A 22,527-nucleotide genomic window follows, 5' to 3' on the forward strand; every position below is an offset into this window, starting at 1 on the left:
CATCATAGACGCAAGTCTTTCATAATACCGAGTAACAGCACGTTCGTTCTTTTAAGGAACAGTTTTGATATATAAGCCTTATAGGTGTCGTTGTTACATAATGAAACACGTAGTCACCATTACGCATAATTACAACTAACTAACCTTAAATCAAACCAAACCCTAATCCTAACTATAGAGTAGGCCCAAGTACATGTAGTTACTTATTACTAAGTAGTTAAATGTAACAAAGACACCTTCAAATAAAGTGTACCGGTTAATTACTTATGTATTCAAGTTATTTAATAATGTAAGTATAAAGTGTGTTTATTAAACATTATACGCATGTACAGTTACAGTACCAGTTAAAAGTTTGGAAATATTATTTTTAGATAAAAAAAATATTAAGCAGCACAACTGTTTCCAACATCATTGATAATAAATCAGCATATTAGAATGATTTCTGAAGGATCATGTGACACTAAAGACAGGAGTAATGACACTGAAAATTCAGCTTTGCACCACAGAAATAAATTATATTTTAAAGTATACTCAAATAGAAAACCATTATTTTACATTGTAATAATATTTCACATTACTTTTTTTCTGTATTTTTGATCAATTAAATGCAGCCTTGATGAGCATGAGACTTCTTTCAAAAACATTCAAATTAATAATGTTTCCAAACTTTTAACTAGTATTGTATATATTCAATGTTTAATTCTATTCAATAATAGACATGAGGACATGAGGTTGAATGGGGTTTATTTGCACTTTTTCATGAGATACATATTACATTAATACGTAATAAAACTGTAGTGTAGTGCATACACAGCTCATATTAAAAAAATTGAAAAGCATACTGAAAATCCAGAATAAAAATACATGAATATTTAGCACCAACAGAAATGTTCTTGCCATTCTACTGCTTGTGTCACTAGAACACTGAGTTGTACAGCTAAAGTTACTGTGTTTCAAATGGTCTCTACGGAAGTGCTTAGTTAGATATACATGTACAAAAAGGACACATGCATCAGTAAGCTGTCTGCTGTCTTTTAACTAGGGTTGGTTAGTGGTTGTGGAGCTTATTGATCAGAAGTGAAGTTGAATTTTTCTGACTAGCTGTGCACCATGCAGATCAATGATCACTAATACACAGTGTTCATGTTCAGTGAACAACCGATGAATTACACTGTCATTACGTTCAGCTAACAGTTAATTCTAAAATAAACAAAGATATACTGCAAAATTATGGCATTTGTTATGAAGAATAACTCATAACAGTAAAAGGGAATGTAGACTTAATGGATTGAGAGAAAAAAATCAGGTCAGTTAAAAATAAAAAATCAATAAAGTTTTTGATTGGTTACACAACTAAATTTGATATGTAACAAAGTAAACAATGTTATTCTCAATTCACATTTTAGGAGGTCAGGTTACGTGTGCTTATAAACAACATTAAGAAAATTATATAAATTACTTTTTTAAATGCTTAAGCAATACAAGTGTCATGACAGACACAATATCTTGTAATTGCCTTTGAGTGATCAGTATGTCAAAAAAAGTAAGAACGAATATTAACACCTCAAAACAAAGCAAAAATGTTTTGTAACTGTACCTGCTGTCAGAAAGTGTCACTGTAAGAGTTGTACTGTAAGTGTAGAGAGGCAAAATGCAAATGTACACAAGTGTAACTCAAGAGATAAACACTGAGGTAAATGTATAGTCATCCGCCAACACATTAAAACAGGTCAAATATTAAATAACTTTACAATGGTTCACATTTTCAAGCCATGACCAACTACACAAACTAATAATGTTCCCATTCATAAACAAATTTCCAGTTTCTATCTTTAAAATGGTTCAAACGCCAACATATGTAAAACGTACTGTATATGCAGTAACAAAAACTGTTAGTAAAAGGGTCTGTCATTTATTTATCACTACAACAGTGTTGTATTTGAACACAACCTTCACTAATTCATTTGACTGAATATGAAGAACAAAACACCCTGTAACACTTTGTATAACCAACTCTCTCACAAGCATTTCCACCGTATACCTTGTTTTCCCAATTTCCACACAAATATATCATTTTTTTTCCCTCGTACACACATATTTATAAAAACACTGGAGTTTACTGTAGGTGCAAGTGATTAAAATTAAATAATGTTCATCAGATGTGAGGTTGTCAAAAACGTAGGTGTTTAGTTTCAGACTTCTGTAAGAGTTGATCCAAAATGTTACCAGATTCCACTCGAACGACCACCAGGTGGAGCCAGAATCCGCGCAGAAGCTCTCTTTGGAACATTATCATCAATTTGGGCACCTATAAAAAATATAGAATTACATTTTTCATATTAAAGTATTAAGACATTTGGGGAAAATGTCAATGAAATTGTCAATTAAAAATATTTTTAGTAAAACTGTATTGGCCTTAACCCTCTGGTGCTTACATTGCAGTTAAAAATGACAGATTTTTTTTCTTCTTCAATGAAGTGAACTATAATTTTAGTTATAATACTATATTTTAGTTTTTATTGAATATTTTGTATCTTTAGGGGATTTCATGGAACTAAATGTAGTAGTTATAATCCATTTATTACAGCTTAACCACTTTTTGAGAATAGACAAAAAACGCAAAGGGTGGTCACACCAGACATGGATTTGATTTACCGGTAGTTATTAGAAGTTAACTGATACATAAAATCTATTTAATACATTTTTTGAAAGCATCCTCACTTTACCGCATTTTTACACAAATACCTAAAACATTTCACAGTACTGTAGCTTTTCTGGAGGGTGTCTAGAAGACGTTGCCACAGTTCTTCTGGATTTAGTCTTGTCTCCATTTTTTGTATTGATGGTGAGATCAAATCATACCGGCTGTTGTCATACTCCTTGTCATAACAAAAATCTCACTGGATTATTACATTTAATGACAAAAGTAATGTTTGGAAATGATAAACTGATATTTTCTACTGACACACTGCAGCAAAAGATATAAATAACTGGCTTAAAACCATTTTCCTTTTGCTGAAAATACTTATGTGCCTAAGATTCTTTGCACAGTAATGTATATATAAAACATGTTTTACTCTAAAACTGCGAGAAAATCAAAGAAAGTAATAAATCTAATAAATCTAAACAAGTTCTGTTCCAAATTTGAGGTTGATATCTCCAAAAAAGAGCTTTCAGTAAGATTATTGTGATGAGTACAAGTGTGACTATTTTTTTCGGACCATTTAATCTTTTCGGTTCATGTCCATGATTTGTGTGTGTGTGTGTGTGTGCAATCAAATAGCAAGTGCCAAAAGCACAAAAAAAACGTATTTTTTTTGCCAAAAATGTCATACAAATAAAAAATAGCCTTCTTTTTTTCTTTATGCAATTTACACATATTGGTGTCAAGTATGACATTTCTTTGAGAGATTTACCCCTATAGTCTTCAGTGTGGTTTTAATGCAGACTACTGTACCAGAAAAACTAAAGCTGGACTCGTGTAGGTCTCTCATTCCCCCGTGGCGCGTGCAGGGTCGTGGATTCATGTCTCCATCTGCAGGGCCCAGTTCCTTCTTCCCAGAATTTTGCACTGCCGCTACATCTCCAGTGTACGGGGTGCGCTCCACCCCCTTGAGTGCTTGACACTGATGTTAGAGAGTCACAAACAAACTCAGTCGAGGCACTGCGATACACTGTCATAAAAAACATGATTGTGTTTTGCGTACCTTCTCCCGCTGCACCATTTTCTTGTACAGGTAGTCAGGAAAGGTTCGGAGAGGGTAGAACTTTCCTGAGCCCTCAGCACAAGTGAAGATGCCATTTTCATAGACCACGCGACCGCGGCTGATGGTTACCAGGGGGACGCCGTGACAGCGTAGGTTCTCGTACAGATTTACATCACCACCCTGACACTGAGTGGACACAGAGATGGTCCTGCAGACAGACGAAACCATGTAAACAATAAGTGTACTTTCATTTGACAATGAATGCTATATGATAAAGAATGGTAAATTAAATGTCATTGGATTCTCAGCTGATTTGAATTCAATCCATAATTCTGCATACCTTGTTGATTCAGGGTCCCAGACTACCACATCCGCATCAGCTCCAGGGATGATCCTGCCCTTCCTAGGGTAAAGGTTGTAGATCTTTGCAGCATTGGAGCTTGTGACAGCAACAAAACGGTTCTCATCCATCTTGCCTCCAACCTATTAAGAAAGAAAGATAGAATGAGCTAAAAAAAAAAGGTTTATTTTCAACTTTGATGCATCTGCCATTTTCTGTCTTCTCCATGATTTCTTTTGTCTTTTTTTGTGGTTTGTACAGGGACATAACTGTCTATAATATGAATTATTTTATTTTATATCAATATCAATATATATATATATATATATTATACTGTTATATAATTTATATATTATTTGTATACACTATCGTTCAAAAGTTTTTTATGTCAAAAAGGATTTTAAAAAAAGAAATGAATACTTTTATTCAGCAAGGATGCATTAAATTGATTAAATTAAATGTATATTAGAAAAGACTCATATTTTAAATAAATGATGTTCTTACTTGAGGATATAGGATCATGTGAAGGATCATGTGAAACTGGAGACTGGAGTAATGATGCTGAAAATTCAGCTTTGCATCACAGAAAGTCACATAATGTACAGTAACTAATATTCATGAGCTACACTTCCAGCATACTAAGTGTGAATATTAATGAATATCATGAATATTAATTGTTATATAAGTTTCACCCACCTTGTCTGCCTCATTTAAGACAGATTTTAAGAATCCTAGGTTGTCTCTTAATGTGCATACGATCCGTACTATCCCATTAGTTCAAGTATTATAGAATTTATTATACATTTATTTATTATTTATATTATAGAAATGGTAAGAATTCATTCAGGCATACATTTTTGACTAATATTGCCCACAACCATTAAGGAAGGGGTTTACGATAATTCTCAGTCAACTTTAATGAACAGTCGTAAGATAAGTAATAATTCACTTAATTATACATTTTTCATAAATACATTTCTAATCAAAATGTATTAAACATTTAATCATTCAATTATTAATTACTCTTTGATATGACTAACTTTTAGTTATAAAAAATGTAACGTTCTGACAGCCCTTGATGTCTCTTACAGCCCTTGATTTTTTACTTTACTTTGATCATTAAAATTCACCATTGTTCTTCCATATATCATGCATTAGTAGATCATGATAACCACAAGTGAAACCATGCATGGATCATCAATTTGACTATAAAAGTTATAAAGTTATAAAACTAGGGTATTTGTTATGAAAATCAGTAGCCTAAACACATATTACTGTAATATTCCATTATTCCTGTACATTGTAATATATTATACACGGCTATATTAATATAATAACATCCAATACGAATATACCACATTTCGCCACAATACCATGGTTACAGTTAGTGTTACTATAGTAAATCCATGGTAAATGTTGGTGATTTATGGATTGCAAAGCCTTCTAGCTGGATCGTTGTGGCACAATGTTTCTCCTGTTTTCCACATTAGTATGGTTAAGAATGTCAGCGCTGTTTCATCTGGATTTATACTAGTTTAAATCACAGAGACGTGGGTTTTGTAACAGAGAATTCTGTGCCAAATTCAAGCGCTTCTCCCTGGATGCCGCAGCACTGTTTAATAATTATCGCGTGATCGAGACCTGTCTGTAAGTAAATACACCTTTGTGGATGACTAACTTGTAAAACTAGTCTTATACTAGTCTGATTATGCAACCAGGCACTGGTTGATGTTCATTTGTTTATATTTATGCAAACAAATGGAGGTTATTAATGGAAATTCTATTTTAGTTGCAGCATCAAAACTAGAATTAAAATAATTCAATTTCACAAGCACTGGCCACAGAAATGTTGGTATTGTAACAACGCTAGTCAGCAGTATAGCTTCCGTCTTGAAATGAAACCTACCACTCCCCGCTCCCACATAACGCTCATGCGGTCCTGCACCCCGGGAACGCCGTGAGGGATTTTAGTGAAGTCGTCTTTGCCCATCGCCTTCTGTTTAGTGGTGAAGGGTCGGTGGTCCGATGTCAAGACGTTCAGAGTGTCACTACATCACAGCGAAAAGACTTTTTATGTGACTGCATGGGTATATGACTAAATGAAGCTACTCAATTAGTGAATCCGCTTACTTTCCCAGAAGGCTGAGCAAGTAATTGGGTGTGTTGGGGTCAAGTCTGAGCGGTGGCACAGTGACGAAAGCAGCTGCATGGGCCCAGTCCTGGTGGTAGTACTGCATCCCATTTAAGACAGCGTGAGCAGTGGTGGTCTCTCCATGCACCACTTTCCCTGCCGGCCATCCACATATCAGAGTCACCATATATCATTCACTTATTAAGTTGTATAGAAGTTCAAATAAAGGTTTGTGAGTAAGATGCACTAAGCATCATTGCCTGGCTCTTACCCTGCATTTTAGCCGATGCTAAAACATCCCCTGCTGACATGCTGGACACATTCACTAGATATATGGGACAATGGGCCTATGAGACAAAAACCAGAAACATGGATTATAAACACATTTAGAGATCTTAAAACAATTAATCTGTAACACAACTGAATGTTTTGTCGCAGAGTAATGCTGTGTCAATCGCGCTGCCATCCAGACATTCTGTTTAACGCTGCATGTACAATTTACTGTATGTGTACATATGCTTTGGCTGTGACACAACAAGTGCATTACTGTTCAAAAGTTTGTGGTCGGTAAGATTGATTAATGTTTTTGAAAGGAGTCTTATGCTCATCAAAGCAGATTTTATTTGATCAAAAATACTGAAAAAAATTTACTCCAGTCTTCAGTCACATGATCCTTCAGAAATCAAATGGTTTGGTGATTTGGTGCTCAAGTAAGATAACTGTTGAAAACTGTCGTGCAGCTCAATTTTTTTGTGGAAACCATGAAACATTTTTTCAGGATTCTTTGATGAATAGAAAGTTCAAAAGAACAGCATAAAAAAGAACATTATAAATGACTTTACTGTGCAATCCCAAACTTTTGAATGGTGGTACATACATCATTGCATTATAGTTATATGTTTTAGTTAGAGTTAGTGAAATTAATAAAAAATGCTTAATGTTAAAAATTTCAACATCATTTTGAATACATCAACACTCAAGTACATCATACTCACTCTGTTAGCGATGGTGATGGCTCGGTGGACGGCCTCTGCTTCCAGCTGTACATGGAAAATTCCCAAGGTAAGTGAGAAAACACAAATGTCACCAGTGAAACCTAATGATCAACAGACGCTTGAAAGTATTAATAATCCATGGAAATGCAATATGGAGACGGGAAAGACAAGGAGCTGGAGAGAAATAGGCAGCGTGACTAATTTCTTAAAGGAAAACCATTTCACGGTTACAGGATTTGAATGTTTATTTTACCTCCTCAGGTCTGCTTATCTCAATGCCCTCCGGTCCACTAATACCCAGATCCAACGCTTCTCTGGCACCCTTATGTGAATAAATACAATAAAAACATGAGATAACATGATGATACATCACGACTATGCAGGGAGAAGGACATGATCTTACCTAGACAGCATAGTCACCGTAACAACATTATGCCATGATTATTATGAGAGATATTTGTGGCATCATATGAAGTATAACTCACTGGGTTATGGAGCAGAACTTATTTCTATGGTACATACCTCAGCAACCAGCTCTCCATTCTCCGCATGGACACGGGCCACAGCACCGATGTCTTTACAGTTCTGCAGGGCCTGGAACAGCTCGCTGTCCCTCAGCATGTACACGTCCTTATACGCCATGAACATCTGAAAGGAGTTCACCCCCTTGTCCCGCACCAGCGTCTCCATTTGAGCCCTAACCTGGGATGCAAAAAGGACATCGGTCTCAGAATGAAGAGGAAAGTTATAATAGGACTGTACAGTAAATTCAATTGATATATTTCAGCACATTTTTCCTGTTCCTGTCGTTATACAAAGTTTCAAACTCAGCAAACACAGACTCTCTACCTTTGGTCCCCACCAGGTCACTCCAACATGAAGAGCGTAGTCACAGCAGGCCTTGGCATCAGCGTGAGAGCGACACTGTTCATAAGCATCCACCAATGATTCATTCTTCTCTGGCAGCACGTGACCAATCACCATAGTGGTGCCTCCAGCCAGAGCAGCCTGGAAATAAAACAAACAACAGACTGGCAGCATCAATACCAATCACTTGGTTTAATGGGCCGACGACAACATAACATAATACATGTTCACAAAAGCTTTGCATGAAATGAAATGTTACATAAACCATTAATCAAGTTAAATTACACTTGTATTTGAGAACTGTATTCAAAGGTATTCTGAATGGTCTCTAGTCTGTTCTGTTTATTATTTTGGCATTGCCAGGGTATTCTGGGTCGTTGCTAGAGTGTTGCTAGGTTATTTCTATGGTGATCCAGTTGTTGCTAAGGAATTGCTAATCTGTTAATTGACCCTTCGCAGGGAGTTTGATTGACAGGCGATCTGACAATCATAATCTGCCAGCCGCCGAATCCGCCATTTTTGTCCGACAAAGCAGTCAGGAGAGTTAGTAGATTAACACTGGAGGATTTGAACTTGCAAAAGCGGAGTGTACTGACGTCTTTCCGCTGTTAAAACAACATTCATTCATATGTTCATTCATGTTTATTTGATGCTATAAATAAACTAGAAGGAATAGATGATCGGTTCACGAGCAGATTTAACTGAGGCTCTACAGCGATCTGTCAGACACATTAAAGAGCCACAAAACGGTATTTATTGTTTCGATTTCTTAAAAAAATTACCATTTAGTGTTGCTAGGATGTTTTGGTGATTGATAGGTCATCGTTTTGGTGGTTTCTAGGATGTTCTGATCGTTTTAGGTCATTGCTAGGGTGATCCAGTAGTTGCTATGGAATTGCGGAAAAATATGGAAATTAATCTGTTTAATATTCAAGTGGTTGCTATGATGCTATGATTATTGCTAGGGAATTATTATGTTGTTTTAAGGTGTTCTGCTGGTTCCTAAGGCAACGCAGTGCTGTTTGGGTGTTCTGTGGGGTTGTTACGCATTTGAAGATTTAAAAGCATTGATAGGGTGTTTTGGGTGGTTGTGAGGGTGTTGCTAGCATGTGTTGGTGATTGTTAGGTCACTCCTAGGATAATTTGTTTGTTGCTAAAGGTGTTCTGGAGGTTGCTAGGATGCTCTGATTGTTGTTGGCTAAGGAATTGATAGGGTGGATTAAGGTGTTCTGGGTGGTTGCTAGGCATTTAAATTATGTTCTGGTTATTACTAAGGCATCACTAGAGTGTTTTGGGTGGTTATTAGAGAGTTGCTAGGATGTTATGATTGTTTCTGTGTCATTGCTAGGGAGATGTGGTGATAGATGGGCAATTGCTAGGCTATTCTAGTAGTTGCTAGGATGTTGTGATTGTTGCTAGTGTGCTTGTGTTGTTTCTAGGAAATTATAGACATTACTAGTGTGTTCTGGGTTGCTCTGATTGTTGCAGTTGAATTGCTAGGCTAGGGTGATGGGCAATTGCTAGGCTATTCTTCTAGTTGTTAGGATGTACTGGTTGTTTCTAGGTCTTTGCTAGAGGTGATCTGGTGGTTGCTAGGGAATTGTTAAACTGCTTTTACTGTGTTCTGGTGGTTGCTGGGATGCTATTGTTGCTACAGTAGGGTGTTCTAGTGGTTTCTAGCGCATTATGAACTTTACTAGGGTGTTCTGGTGGCTGATGGGATGCTCTGATTGTTGCTAGGGTGTTGCTAAGGTATTCTAGTGGTTGCCAGGGCATTGCAAGGCTGTTTGGTAAGCTGTTATGGTGGTTGCTAGGAAGATCTGATTGCTGCTAGGGTGTTTGGGTGGTTTCTAGGGCATTACTATAGAGGTCTGGTGGTTGCTAGGAGGATGCTCTGATTGTTGGTAAGGAATTACAGTGTGGGTAAATAATAATATGAATTGCTCATAATGCCTTAGCAAATGCCACCAATTAATATCCCACTTTATATGTCTGACCCTAATATTTTACAGGGAAATCCACAATAAGTAGAAAGCTGTTTCTCAGTACAAGAAAACAATGAAAAATAGTAATTCAACCACAAAAATGGTCCATATTCACAAGCATCTCTAAGCTGACACATGCCGGGCAGCCCGATCCACTGAAGGGGCGTGTATTTGTGCACCATTGTTTTCTAGCACAATGGCACGAGTGAAAGGCTTTTGCAGCAGTCTTTGCAGCAGTGCTCCAGTATCTATGGAAACAGAATCTGATCTCCATTTGTCTCTGCGCCTGGCGAGTCTTATGGCGGTAAGCGGGGGGGAGGGGGAAGAGAATGCCACTTGTGTTGCCAAGGCTAACAATAACAGTGCCGATAACTAACAACTCTTTATTTGTCATCTCAGAGCCTGCAGCACTCTCTGAATAAGAGCGTGTATGTATTTGTGATGGTGAATCGTGCCTTGCGGTTGATGGAGGCAGACTGTGAGTGTTTAATGCTCACTCTTGCATCTCAGTGTCTGCTAAGTGACCCATGGGATTTATTTAGGCAGGGCAGCTGAAGCGAGCACATCTCTGCTTTTGTAGAGATGTATTTATAAAACATGAACAAATGAATGTGACCTTAAATGGATGTTACGTCACACATTGTATGAAATCACTTATCTAAAATAAGAAAAAAAATCATACTGCAAAAATACATCATATAATGAAAGGAAAATCAAAACAATATTTAAAACATTTTACACATAAAAAAAATAATAAAAACTCTATTATAGTACTATTAGCAGTTCTTCCATACAAGTCACTTTTGAGAAGAACTTATTGAGTTGTGGTAAGATAAAAGGCCCCTGGCAGATGGTAGGGGCCACTCAACGTGTGGGGGGGGTCCAAAGTCTAAAAATCAATATTTTGCTTCTACTTTCTCTCTATGGGGCTGTTTACACCTGGCCACTGCATGCGTTTTCTCAGATTGATTGGATAGCTATCTGATTTATCAAAAAGATTCCATTTACACCTGGTCACACATAAATGTGTTTTTGCAAAACGGATATAAATCCGATCTTCAATTCCCGCGCTATATGCAGATTTAATGGAGTTCACGTCACCGAAAGCAACAGTTGCATTTTATTGATCGTCAGTTAAAATTTCAAAATCAAAGACCGTAATAAGAGAGAGTAAGATCTGGTAAGATCATTTTGTTTCTTTCCTTTTAATGAAGATGATTGTGTGCTAAGCGTCTGCGACTTACTTTCACTTTGATTTGTGATAGTTTGCGCGTTGGCTTGATGAATAGATGCTCAGCTGCTCATCTGCGGTGATGCGTGTTGCATATCTGGCTATAACATGACATATAGCCTATAACACGCTCTCCCAGGTTTATTTTTTAGCATTTTTGGGAGGAGTAAAATTTACATATGTGGTGGTTTCAACGAACAGATGCATTTACAATTGTCCAGTTTCGTCTGGAATGCGGGCCCAGACCTCCTCCTGAAGCGGTTTGAGCGATCGGAAGGGCATTTACACCTGGTCTTTTCACGATCGGATAGCTATCCGATCACAGAAAACGCATGAAGTGGCCAGGTGTAAACAGCCCCTATATGTCCCAATTGGAACCACATGTTATTTCATCTCAGAAGTGACACAACTACAAAGCCTGAAGCAATTTCAATAACCTGCGTTTCTTTATAGATTAACTAATGAAAAAAATAAAACCCAATGTACGGTGCCCCGCACATGCATGCAGGGGGAAAAAACAACGTATTGTGGCCATGAATTAAGAATTCGTTCCAACCAACAATTTTCTCCCTTACTTTCTGTAAATCGTAGCCATGATGCAACTGAATTAAAATTAGGTAACAAATTAATAAAATGTGGCCACAAATGATCAATTACAAATTCTTCATTTATGGCCACAAATTCTCCTAAAATTTTACTTTTATAATGTGACATATTTCCAAGTGAAACTGAGAAGAGACTGAGGTCTTGATGATGTTGTTTAGAGGCGGAGCAAGAAAACTTTTTTTTTTTCTTTGGTATGACATGCAATTGATAAATAATTCCCAATAAGTCCAATAACATGTATTATGAACGTATGTCAATTTTGAGTTCATCCTGACTTCAATAGTCAGTGGGTAATACCTTGGTGCCGCTGTAGAAGTCATCCGCTGTACAGGCGTTCATGAAGCTCTCGTTCAGGTGAACACTGGTGTCAATGCCACCCGGAAGCACCAGCTTTCCTGTGGCATCTATAACCTTGGCTCCACCTGGGATCATCAGCTCCTTGCCCACCTGCTGGATAATCCCATTCTCGATGTACACATCTGCTTCTTGTGTGAAGTCATCGTTCACCACTTTACCTCCCTTTATGAGGATGCGCACCGTTGCTGAGCTGGAAGACATGGTTCAACCTAAAAGAATCAAAGAACACAGTGTTGATGTGCATTATATAACTCTACTTACTTTATATAGGTTCTCCACACCTTTTTACCATTAAGCAGCACAACTGGTTTCAACATTGATCATGTTTCTTGAGCGCTAAATCAGCATATTAGAATGATTTCTGAAGCATCACATGATATTAAAGACTGGAATCACACAAATAAATTACATTTCAAAACAGAAAACAATTATTTTGAATTGTAATATTATTACTGTTGTTACTATATTTTTGATCAAATAAATAAACATAAAAAAACCTTACCGACCCAAAACTTTTGGATACACACACTACACTACTTTACTTTCATATGACCGTGGGAAGTGGGAACCCTGTTAGGCTCTATACTTTCTGGAATGACATCACATGTCTCAACGAAGACCTTGCGCTAATCCATTTTTCCACATTTGGGATATGGAAACCAACTGTATCCTTACTTGACGTCCAAACAGGATCAATCATGCATAGCATAGCCCAAATGTTCCACAACATTAGTTTAAAGAGGTTACAAACCATTACGCCATTCTAGAATCTCACTTAAGCGAGTAAACTGACACCAACACGTGTGATTATCGTCAGCTTGGCATGAGTAGTCACATTATCGACTCCAGCTCTTAACATGTTAATTACATGTGAACATATTAATTATTCATTACACATTAAAGCAATTGCAGCGCTGCAACAACATTCCAGAAATGTTGAATCAACAAAACCTCAATATCCAAAACACTATATAAGTGTGTAGTAAATCATATTAAATTCTCAGAAATGATCAGAGCAATTGTGACCCAGATTTTCCAGCGTTGCATGCCCAGGGATGTGGGATTGTTAGCAGGAAATGTATGTAGGCTAGCAGCTGTTGCAGCACATTCCCTGCAACACTGCACTTTCTTATGATCTAATCCCAAGTGAAAGCATGCATGCGAGTCTATGCTGCAAAGTGAGTCGGGGGCAGGTGGGTGCGGCATATTCACAGTATGGCGCTGCCCAGGGTTCCCCTCCACCCTCTGTTCTGAGCCCCTGATGGTGAATGGCCTGTGTGTGCGTGCGAGGACGGGCTACTATGGAGCTGGAGAATAAGGGTGTGTCCTCCTCAGACATCATACTATAAAAAGAAACAGTACGGTGCATGAGCTACATCTGTCCTGTCCTCACAGCACAGCCCGAAGAAAAATGATTGGAGCATTTGTTCTTTCGCCATGACTCATGGAAGCCTTCCTCAGGAATGACCCACTTTTGAACCGTGGCATATTCCATGAGATCCAGATGGCACTCTTCTGGGTAATATGAAGTAGATGAAAACTTCTGATCTGTCTTGTGGAAGTAACTTTCATTCAATAAAATGGATCGAGCTGGACATTTAGTGTGATTTGAACCATTAGAGCATAAATAATCTGTACCATTATTTAAATATTTTTTAGCCTATATATTAGATTTTTCATTGTGGTATTGGGAAAATGAAGAAATTAAAGGAATGGAATGGAATACATGTAAACATGTATGTGAAAAAATGTATGGAATGGAATACAAATAAAACAACAAACAAACATAATGAAAAATCCAACATAAAAGGAAAAAATACAGAAAAATGTCTGTCAGATTCAGATTCAAATAGTTAGTTTTTCAGAGAAGCATGCAAAGTCACTTGAAGTGTAAACATGAGGACAAGATGTATTTTATGAACATGTACACATGCATATTCGTGCAATGCAGTGCATCGATGATGTCTTCTGATAAATAGATTTGATGCACGAGGCTTCATTTAGAAGCTGCTGATGATGGTGATGATGTAGACTCATCCCATTTGGACCTTATCGAGGGTGTCACACAAAGGGGCGACCAAGCCCTTACTCCACACAACATACTCATTATGTCTCAACTCAAGGTACCGTGGAATGGCAACATGAAGGATATTACAACCGCTCCATAAAGGACATATCAGATATCGGGTGTGAGCTCGCGTTTAATAGTGTTTATTGCTGGTGGGCTCGCGCTGTTTATGGACACACGATTCACGTTGATCGACTAGATTTGTATCGTTTAATCGATAATTAAACCAATAACAACTCACATTAGGAATGATATAAACAAAACACGAGACACAAGACTGGGGAATTCTTTCCATACCACAAAATTACACGATTCCGAGTCGAGCAGTATATCACTGTGCTAGTCAGTAAGGATTTCTTAAAATAGTTACAAATAAATGGAAAATAACTTGGCATAGAACACTTACTTCCTTTGTAATATCCTTAAAAGGGGATTTATCTTCACTTTCAGCGCCGGGGAACAATAAAGCCTGATAGACGGGCAGGCAGACACACAGGCAGATGCTTCGGTTGGTCCAGCCCGGTAAGGTAAACCGTACGCTTGCAGCAGCATCCAGACGGCGAGAGCCGGGCGTTGACCAATCACAGGCGAGATAGACGGCGATGGCCTCAGCAGCGGCCAATGGCGTTGCAATATGGGCGTGTCCTGTCGCGAGTGGTACGTACCATTTACAGATTCACAGGGGATGGAACTGGATCATTATGCCAATGTGGCAGTGCAAGCAGACTAGCATTTAATTGGCTGTTTTATGCAAATACATATATACATATATTAAAATATGAACACATTTTAAAATATTTGATATATGTGTGTCCTTATAAAAAAAATAATATATATATATATATACATACATATAAAAAATGTAATAGCAAATTACTATTACACATAATATGAATATATACAAAGTGTTACAAAAAAGCAGAACCATACTGTATTATAAAAATATCAACATTAACCAAATATAGGCCTACTATTACTAATTGAATTTGTACATGGACGAATATATATATATAAATTGTCCACATACATGTTATAATATAAACTATATTATACTATTTATTTTCAGAATAATATATTGAAACCATAGATATACATTTTATAAATTAAACTAATAATGTAATCATATGAGTATTATATGGTAAATACTCGTAAGAAAAACAAACAAATTTGTCACCAAAAAAAACAATACATTTATTCAAGTGTTCTCCAGCACAAGTACATAAGGAGCCTTTTTTTCTTCGTTCTGGGCACATAACGAAAGAAAGGGGGAGAGGTGGCGAATGATTGCTACATTTGCTGTATGAGCTGATTGCAAAAGAAGGCGGCCTGAAAAAAGTTTATATGATACAACAGAGGTCACAAATATCAACAGTGTCACTGAGATATACAGAAAATCTATGTATGTATGTATATATATATATATATATATACCCAAATAAAGCAAATTAAATTGAACAAAACAAAACAGAGAAGAAATAAACATTGAAAATGAAAAAAAAAAAAACTATGAAACAAAAGAGGATGGAGGGCTGGATATATGGCATGGAATGTAGGACTTAGAAGCAATTCTGCCTGGATATTAAGCAAGTACATGTTAACAGCAAAATTTATTACAATTTTTTTTTATTTCCCATTATGAGTACATGATTTCCCACAGATAAGCACCAACTACAGCAATGTCTATTCTAAAACAATATAAGAATCTTTCATCATTTATCATTTTTTCAAGTACAAAGTTAAAATGCCTTTGTTAATATCTTTATATGAGAGAGTAAAATAATAGTGCTTCTCCAATACTACAAGAAACAAACGGAGAAAAAACAAAACAATCATTATCAAGACAAGTTTAATTATTTTCCAAATAATATATTTTTTTCAATTAGATAAAATGTTTAGCACCTTAGGAAACACCTACAACCCCTCTCTTAGTACTTAAAAAATAATAATTAAAAAGCTAATTGAGACACACTTTTGTATGTAGGGCTGTGCAGTAAAGATGGGACAGTTAAAATCACTTAGCGAACTCATTCTTTAGTTTCATTCCCCCGTTCGACACATATAAATATGAATTACAAAAGACACCCTGCTGCTTTATAGCTTATGTCAATTAGCCTGTTGCCATTTTGTCAATTACCCCCCTCTTGTGATTTTAGTGCTGTTTTGATTCTATGATATATATTAGCAAAGAATTATATTTGTACATCTCATAGGTCATTTAAAAAAAAAAAAGCAACAGACAATTTCTATGTACAAAATGTACAAAAAGAAAAAAATCTGGGCATCGATAAAATTTGGAAAATAAAAGAAGAAACTTTACTGAACATGACAAATGTTAAGGTATGTAAGCAGTGCAATGCCTTAAATAAAAAAAGAGCCTAACAAGGATTTCATTAGAGCCCGTTTCTAACCAAATTCACAAATTTAGCCTATATAGCTTGCGTGATAACTAAATTATTGACATGGTCAACATTCACCATTTGCAAACATAATAATGTTTTCAGATCTACGCTAGGGACCAGACGTAGTTAACGACCGTGCGATGTCCTACACAGACACCCCATCCGACTACTTTTCCTACAGGGATATTTAACAAACACACTCACTTTGGGATTATATAGCAGTAAGAACTGTGAGCAGACACTTTCTCGACGCGAGTTATGATAAAGCGACTCCGTAGCACATGGAAACATGAGAGGGGTGCTATTCGAATTCGGCCCCTTCACCACCGGCACGACAGATGGATTTATTCTATCCTAGCTCATTCGTTCACATCTATTGGCACAGCCCTACTGTACACAACAAAGTATTACCTTATATAACGGCAAGAGTTTCACATCATTTAACAGAACCGAAAAAAAGGACATTTCACAAGAATCAAGGAAAGATTTAAAAAAAAAAAACATATCAAAGAAATAAAGAAGTATACATATACAAAAGTGCTTGATATTGTTGGTGTAACAGCACAAAAAATTGCTATAAAAAGGTAGAAGAACATTGTGAAGCCGCACCTTTAAAGATTTGCACCTGACTGAGAATAGCACGCGGGCACCGCAGTTGAAGGTTGAAGGTTCACCTGGCCGACAAAGGACCGACACCATCCTCCCTGTGGCCGCCACGCACGCCAAGAGTTGTACAGTAATGATTCTGGCCTGGGTGACACTAGAAAAAAAGTAGCTCACCACAGCCTTTGATTTCAAGGTATAGATGACAAAAACATCACCGCCCATGTGGCTGGTTCCATGCGTTCAGATTGCAGGCATACTGAAAGGAAGCAGACCTCAAAGATTGAAAGGCTGAGGTGTTTTTTTTTTTTGTCTGTTTGTTTGTTTTTGAAAAGAGCACCAGAGAATATTGTACAAAATGGCTGTAAAAGATATAAAATGAGATGTGGCAGACTTTTTTTTTTTTTTTTACGTTTCAGTCATTCGTTTAACCTGGCGACACTACAAAACATGACCCCATGATCTTGTTTGAGTAGTAGCACCACATGAGTTGCAATGTTTTTCACCACCTTGAAGCACCATATTGTCACCTATTACAGTAGTACCTTTATTACCTTCAGTCGTGTATATAGAAACTGTAAACAAAGAGGTATATGTGATCTGGTGTTTTGGATTGGTTAAGACAAAGCTCCCCTGACACTGAAAGGAAGCCTTTTTCCCGCTCTCACCGAGGCTCAGACGCTGGAGGAGAGGAAAGACGCGCGCCGTGAGAATTAGAACGATCCGCGACCAGATAGTCGAAAATGAAAGAGTCGTAATGATTGAGCGAACTTAAATGCTATTTCCATCTCATCAAATTCCTCATTTCTGCCTCGAATTGTAACCGTCTCTCAGTGCCTTAAAAGGAGGCTGTGCCTCAAGTATAGCTTGCACACATAAATCAATTCAAATACTGGATAACACTGCTAAAAAGTAAAATGGATAATAAAAAAATTAAATAGAATAAAAAAAAGTGTCAATTAATTCCAAACCAGAAGAAAAAACCCAAAACAAAATATGAAATACCTTCTTTCTTTTTTTGATGTCGAACTTGCAAATAACATACAAGAGCTCGGTTTTGAAGCTCTTGGTATTACATCGGTTTAGATTTGTCTCATCTGTACTGAGTTTGAGTTCAGACGCAGGCAAAGTACTCTTTGAGTGGTGCAAACAAGTGACGGATGACCGGGACGCTCCAAGACCTTCCCAGCAGCCTCTGCCTGGCCAGACGACTCATGTTTGACACGTCTGTGTAATGGACAGGGAAGCCGAACACCCTAACGTCCAGGAAAAAGAGAAACGGGCAGCAATTTAGTTCCTCAGATGTGAAACTCTTGTGATATGAATTGATTATGAATAATCTAGAACAGTGTATAATATTTGTATCACACAGATGGCATATAATTTAGCACGCAAAAGTGACAGCAAAAACTTTTATTGTTGCAAAAAACTTCAATTTCAAATAAATGCTGTTCTTTTATTAATCAAAGAAGCTTAAAAAAAGTATCACAGTTTCCACAAATATACATTGATAATGATAAGAAATGTTTCTTAAGCAGATCAGGATACTATAATGAACTATGAAGGATCATGTGACACGATCTCTGGTTAGTCTAACACCACATGTTTTAAAAGTATAACTGGAAGCAACAGTGTGTCTATTTGCTTTTCGGTCTCGACAGTCCACTTGTGATTGTATCCCCAAAAAGGTTTTTAATACCAGGTGTAAATCGAGCCAGAATCAAATGTACCAAATCAGGAAATACAATTTTGTTTGACAAACCATTTCATTGTGTTTTTATATAGTTGTTTACATATGTTATGGATAATATGAGACTCGTTGTATTGATACGTCATCCAAAGTTGCGAATTTAACTTATAAGCAAAATTGGAATATCGCATAAAACACATCCAACCCATGTTCAAGAGGACAAAATTGTCACTTCCTGGGAAATTGGTGCAAAATATCTGTAATAAAAATCGGGGAAGCCACTGTGGCTCTTTTTTGTACATCATTTATGGCCTGCGCCACAAAGCGTGCAGACGAAACTCAATAAATGTTGTGATGTTGTTTGCGTTTGGGAACACAATCGTGTAAGACAGTTCTGGGAGGTAATTGCACCCAACCATTTTGGTGACAGACTTTGGCTCAGAAAAACATTTGAGATGCTGTGTGATGAAATTTGTCCACAGGTTACTCCATTTATCCAATCACATCCTCTGTTTAAGGAAAAACTTTTTTGTTGTGCATCGAGGGAATTATTTGGTAAATGTGCTTCCGTCGGGGCATGTCTTCTTATCGGAATAAAAAATGATCAGCCTCAATTGAGCACACTTTTTTTTTAATGCACTTTCTTTTTAAATGCATGCACATATTAGCTTTTCCAGCTAGTGTTTTTTATATGATACCTCAAAATTTACATAAAAATAGGTGGCTGGAAACATAGCTAGTGCAACATTTCACATTTACATTTAGTCTTATAGCACATATATTTCAGAACTTTATAAAAGCATTTTTGTCATACCTCTCCATCTCAGTGCACCATAAGATGTCCTCTTTGTCATTCATGAATACAGGGAAGTGCTGGTCTTTGCCCTGCTTTATGGAATTAGACCGTGTGGTGATGGTCCGCACTTTATCAAACTATAAAAGATGTGAAAAGAAACTGCTGTTTGTGTTGCTGTATAAAGCTTTATCCAGAAATCAATTGAGGGTTTGTCTAAGGGGTACCTTAGCTGTCCTGCCATGCTCCAGACAGCCTTGAAGGTCCAGTTTATCAGTGCACATGGCGGACAACGGTCTGAGGGAAGAAGGATATAGAGAGTTGAAACTACAAAGTGAGAGATTAAATAAAGTGAATGTAGAGTCCACGTCTAACTAACCTGTTCATGCCAGGCAGGTTGCCCCAAAAGTAGCGAGCTCTGTGGGCAGCAGACACCTCCTTAGCATCGATCATCACTGGGTTGCACTGTGATAAAAAGACAATATTATATTATATTGATTTAAATATAATAATTCATTAAAATATATTCTGAGCTTTTGTAATATTGAGCTAGCAAGCATATGAGGGGTTCATTTGTTCCTGCACAGCAGGTCACTGTACCACTAGGTGGAAGCAAAAACCTACTGGTTTATATTAAACACTGACAGTACAAGTCTTAATTGTCATGTTAAAGAGTGGCCAGTTGCATAAACTGCTAGTCTTACAAGTAGGTATCTAATTTTGTTCTTCAAGACCAGTCATAACTTTGTTAAGGCAGTTAGATAAAAAGTTAGATTTGTCTAATTTGAATCTGAAAAGTAAGACTGATTAGCCTTAACTAACTGCGAGTTGGCCAGACTATTTCTTAACTTTGCGGCTATGTTTATGCAACATGGTCAATTGTGCACCTCTAAAAAGCGTGAGATGTCCCTCTTGTCGCTGACGCCCATGGCCACCACATTCTCAAAGAGCCAGAAGAACGGCCTGTTATCTCCCTCTTTCGGTCGGGCCTCGTGTAACAGCCGGTAAAACTCGAAGAAGAGCCGACCCGTGCCTTCTGAAAGAGTGTGATGGATTACAAAAACAAGATTGTAAGATTGTAATTCAATATGACAATTATCACTAAAATTTACACAGATATGAGCTGTGTTACAAAACTAAGTGAAAAATCCAAACTTTTTTTTCCATTTTTCAAAAAAAAAAGCGACAGAAATCTTTTGTAACATTATAAATGTCTTTACTGTCACTTTTGATAGATTTAAAGCATCCCTGCTTAATCATTTTATTTTTATTTTTTTAACAAAATAAATCTTACTGCCCCCAAATCTGTGAATGCTAGTGTAATTTATGTAATTTAATTAATGCTAGTGAAACTAGTCACATCCAATTAAATTGACTAAGGCTAGAACACACAGCTAAATATACTCCTACCAAAGAGACCTTTTCTAGCTGGATTTACTATGGACAGGTCGTTGCATGGGCTTCCACCAATGACAAGATCAAACGGACCCCACTCATGGATCTGTGAAATATTGAAATAAATGAGAAACATTGAATATAGTGATGAACATAAGTGTATTAAAGGTGCAGTATGTAATATTGACAACTAGCAGTTAAAATAGGTACTGCAGTCCAAATTCAAAATATTGGAGAGAGTTGTTTCCCCCGCCATCTCCTCCTCAGACTTAAACGTTTGGCCAGAACAAGCGGAATTGGCAATGGACGGCAACAAGCCTTGCACTGTAAGTTGATGAGTTAATTTATCTGCATCATCTGCATTTATCTGGATAGATGGATGCTGAGGCTTTTTAGGTTGGGTAGAATCTGCGATCTCTGACCCAGTTCGTTTGCTTGCGTCTATGGCTGCATTAAGTTTTCTGCCAACTGGCAACCCAGGGTGTAGAAGTACTATTCGGTAAATTGCCAGTGGGCGGGATCACACAGACCAAAACAAACTAACATTTTGTTTAGTGTGTGAACTTAGCATGTTTCCTAAATATCTGCGAGCATATTATGGTATTCTTATGCTTTAGTAGTACAGTAAAAAAAATGACATACAGCACCTTTAAGTATTTTGTTAAGTATAAACATAGACAGTACATAGAGGAAAAAGACTATTTAAAGAAAAACGAAAGAGAGATTGCCAAGCTGACAGAAAGTTAAGTCAATTTATGGTACCATTTCAAATTCTAATTCAAATAGATAAGAGCTGTACTTAAAAATAAAAAAAAGCTGCCAACAAGTTACCAAAATGGTAAACCCTGCCTTGAAATAAATTTCGTATGGAACAACAGTAAACTGAGGTGAAGGATCATACTCACGTGTTTATGGGTGACGTTTCTCACATCACCCACGTACATGATGCGTCCTAAGTGCCGGACGAGGCCCACGGTGATGGAGTCCTCGCACACTTCTGAGGCCACATAACGCTCCACCTGGATACCCAGCTCCTTCAGAACCAGTAGCCCTAAAATCACAAACCCAACAACAATCAAAAACTAAAACAGTTTTTTGTGCTTATTGTTGGACACTGTAATTGTAGTATGTCAGAGTATTAGTCACATGGCATTTACGGCTCAAGTGATTGGCTCAAAACAACCCGGGTGCAGAACTGAACGCCCATGAACAAAGATGGGGGGAGGGGGGTGTCCTGCGCCAGCCAAGATAATTGAGATTGCTACTGGATCATTTTCTCCAGGTATAATAAATGTCTTTGATTCATACACACCTATGATGCCCAACTCTCCTTTAAAAGTTGACAGCTTGTTAGGTTTAA

The 22,527-nt window shown here is 37.2% G+C and overlaps 2 protein-coding genes across 10 annotated transcripts in view; both read right to left on the bottom strand.

Moving 5' to 3' along the window:
• Nucleotides 1-723: 723 nt before the first annotated feature.
• Nucleotides 724-14,855, bottom strand: dpysl5a (dihydropyrimidinase like 5a). Its single transcript, XM_079632906.1, has 13 exons — nt 14,694-14,855; nt 12,160-12,428; nt 8,023-8,181; nt 7,696-7,875; nt 7,427-7,495; nt 7,174-7,218; nt 6,450-6,525; nt 6,178-6,334; nt 5,954-6,095; nt 4,048-4,190; nt 3,708-3,915; nt 3,458-3,626; nt 724-2,308 (listed from the first exon to the last, which is right to left on the bottom strand). The coding sequence occupies exons 2-13, from the start codon at nt 12,418-12,420 to the stop codon at nt 2,223-2,225; spliced, it is 1,695 nt and encodes a 564-aa protein (XP_079489032.1). The 5' UTR covers nt 12,421-12,428; nt 14,694-14,855; the 3' UTR covers nt 724-2,222.
• Nucleotides 14,856-17,618: 2,763 nt separating this feature from the next.
• The window catches only part of dnmt3ab (DNA (cytosine-5-)-methyltransferase 3 alpha b), a 49,947-nt gene continuing 45,038 nt past the window's right edge, over nt 17,619-22,527 (bottom strand). For 4 of the 9 annotated variants that reach the window (XM_079634009.1, XM_079634005.1, XM_079634012.1 and 1 more), the window contains 7 exons: nt 22,073-22,218; nt 21,183-21,273; nt 20,660-20,808; nt 20,152-20,237; nt 20,000-20,069; nt 19,794-19,912; nt 17,619-18,545 (listed from right to left, as the gene is read on the bottom strand). In XM_079634009.1, the coding sequence (XP_079490135.1) occupies nt 18,404-18,545; nt 19,794-19,912; nt 20,000-20,069; nt 20,152-20,237; nt 20,660-20,808; nt 21,183-21,273; nt 22,073-22,218 (803 nt within the window). In that variant the 3' untranslated portion in view covers nt 17,619-18,403. The remainder of the gene's footprint in view (nt 18,546-19,793; nt 19,913-19,999; nt 20,070-20,151; nt 20,238-20,659; nt 20,809-21,182; nt 21,274-22,072; nt 22,219-22,527) is intronic. The other 5 variants (XM_079634011.1, XM_079634007.1, XM_079634010.1 and 2 more) reach the window with 3 other exon arrangements.

The sequence above is a fragment of the Phoxinus phoxinus genome, assembly GCF_949152265.1.
Source record: "Phoxinus phoxinus genome assembly, chromosome: 13".
Lineage (NCBI taxonomy): Eukaryota > Metazoa > Chordata > Actinopteri > Cypriniformes > Leuciscidae > Phoxinus > Phoxinus phoxinus.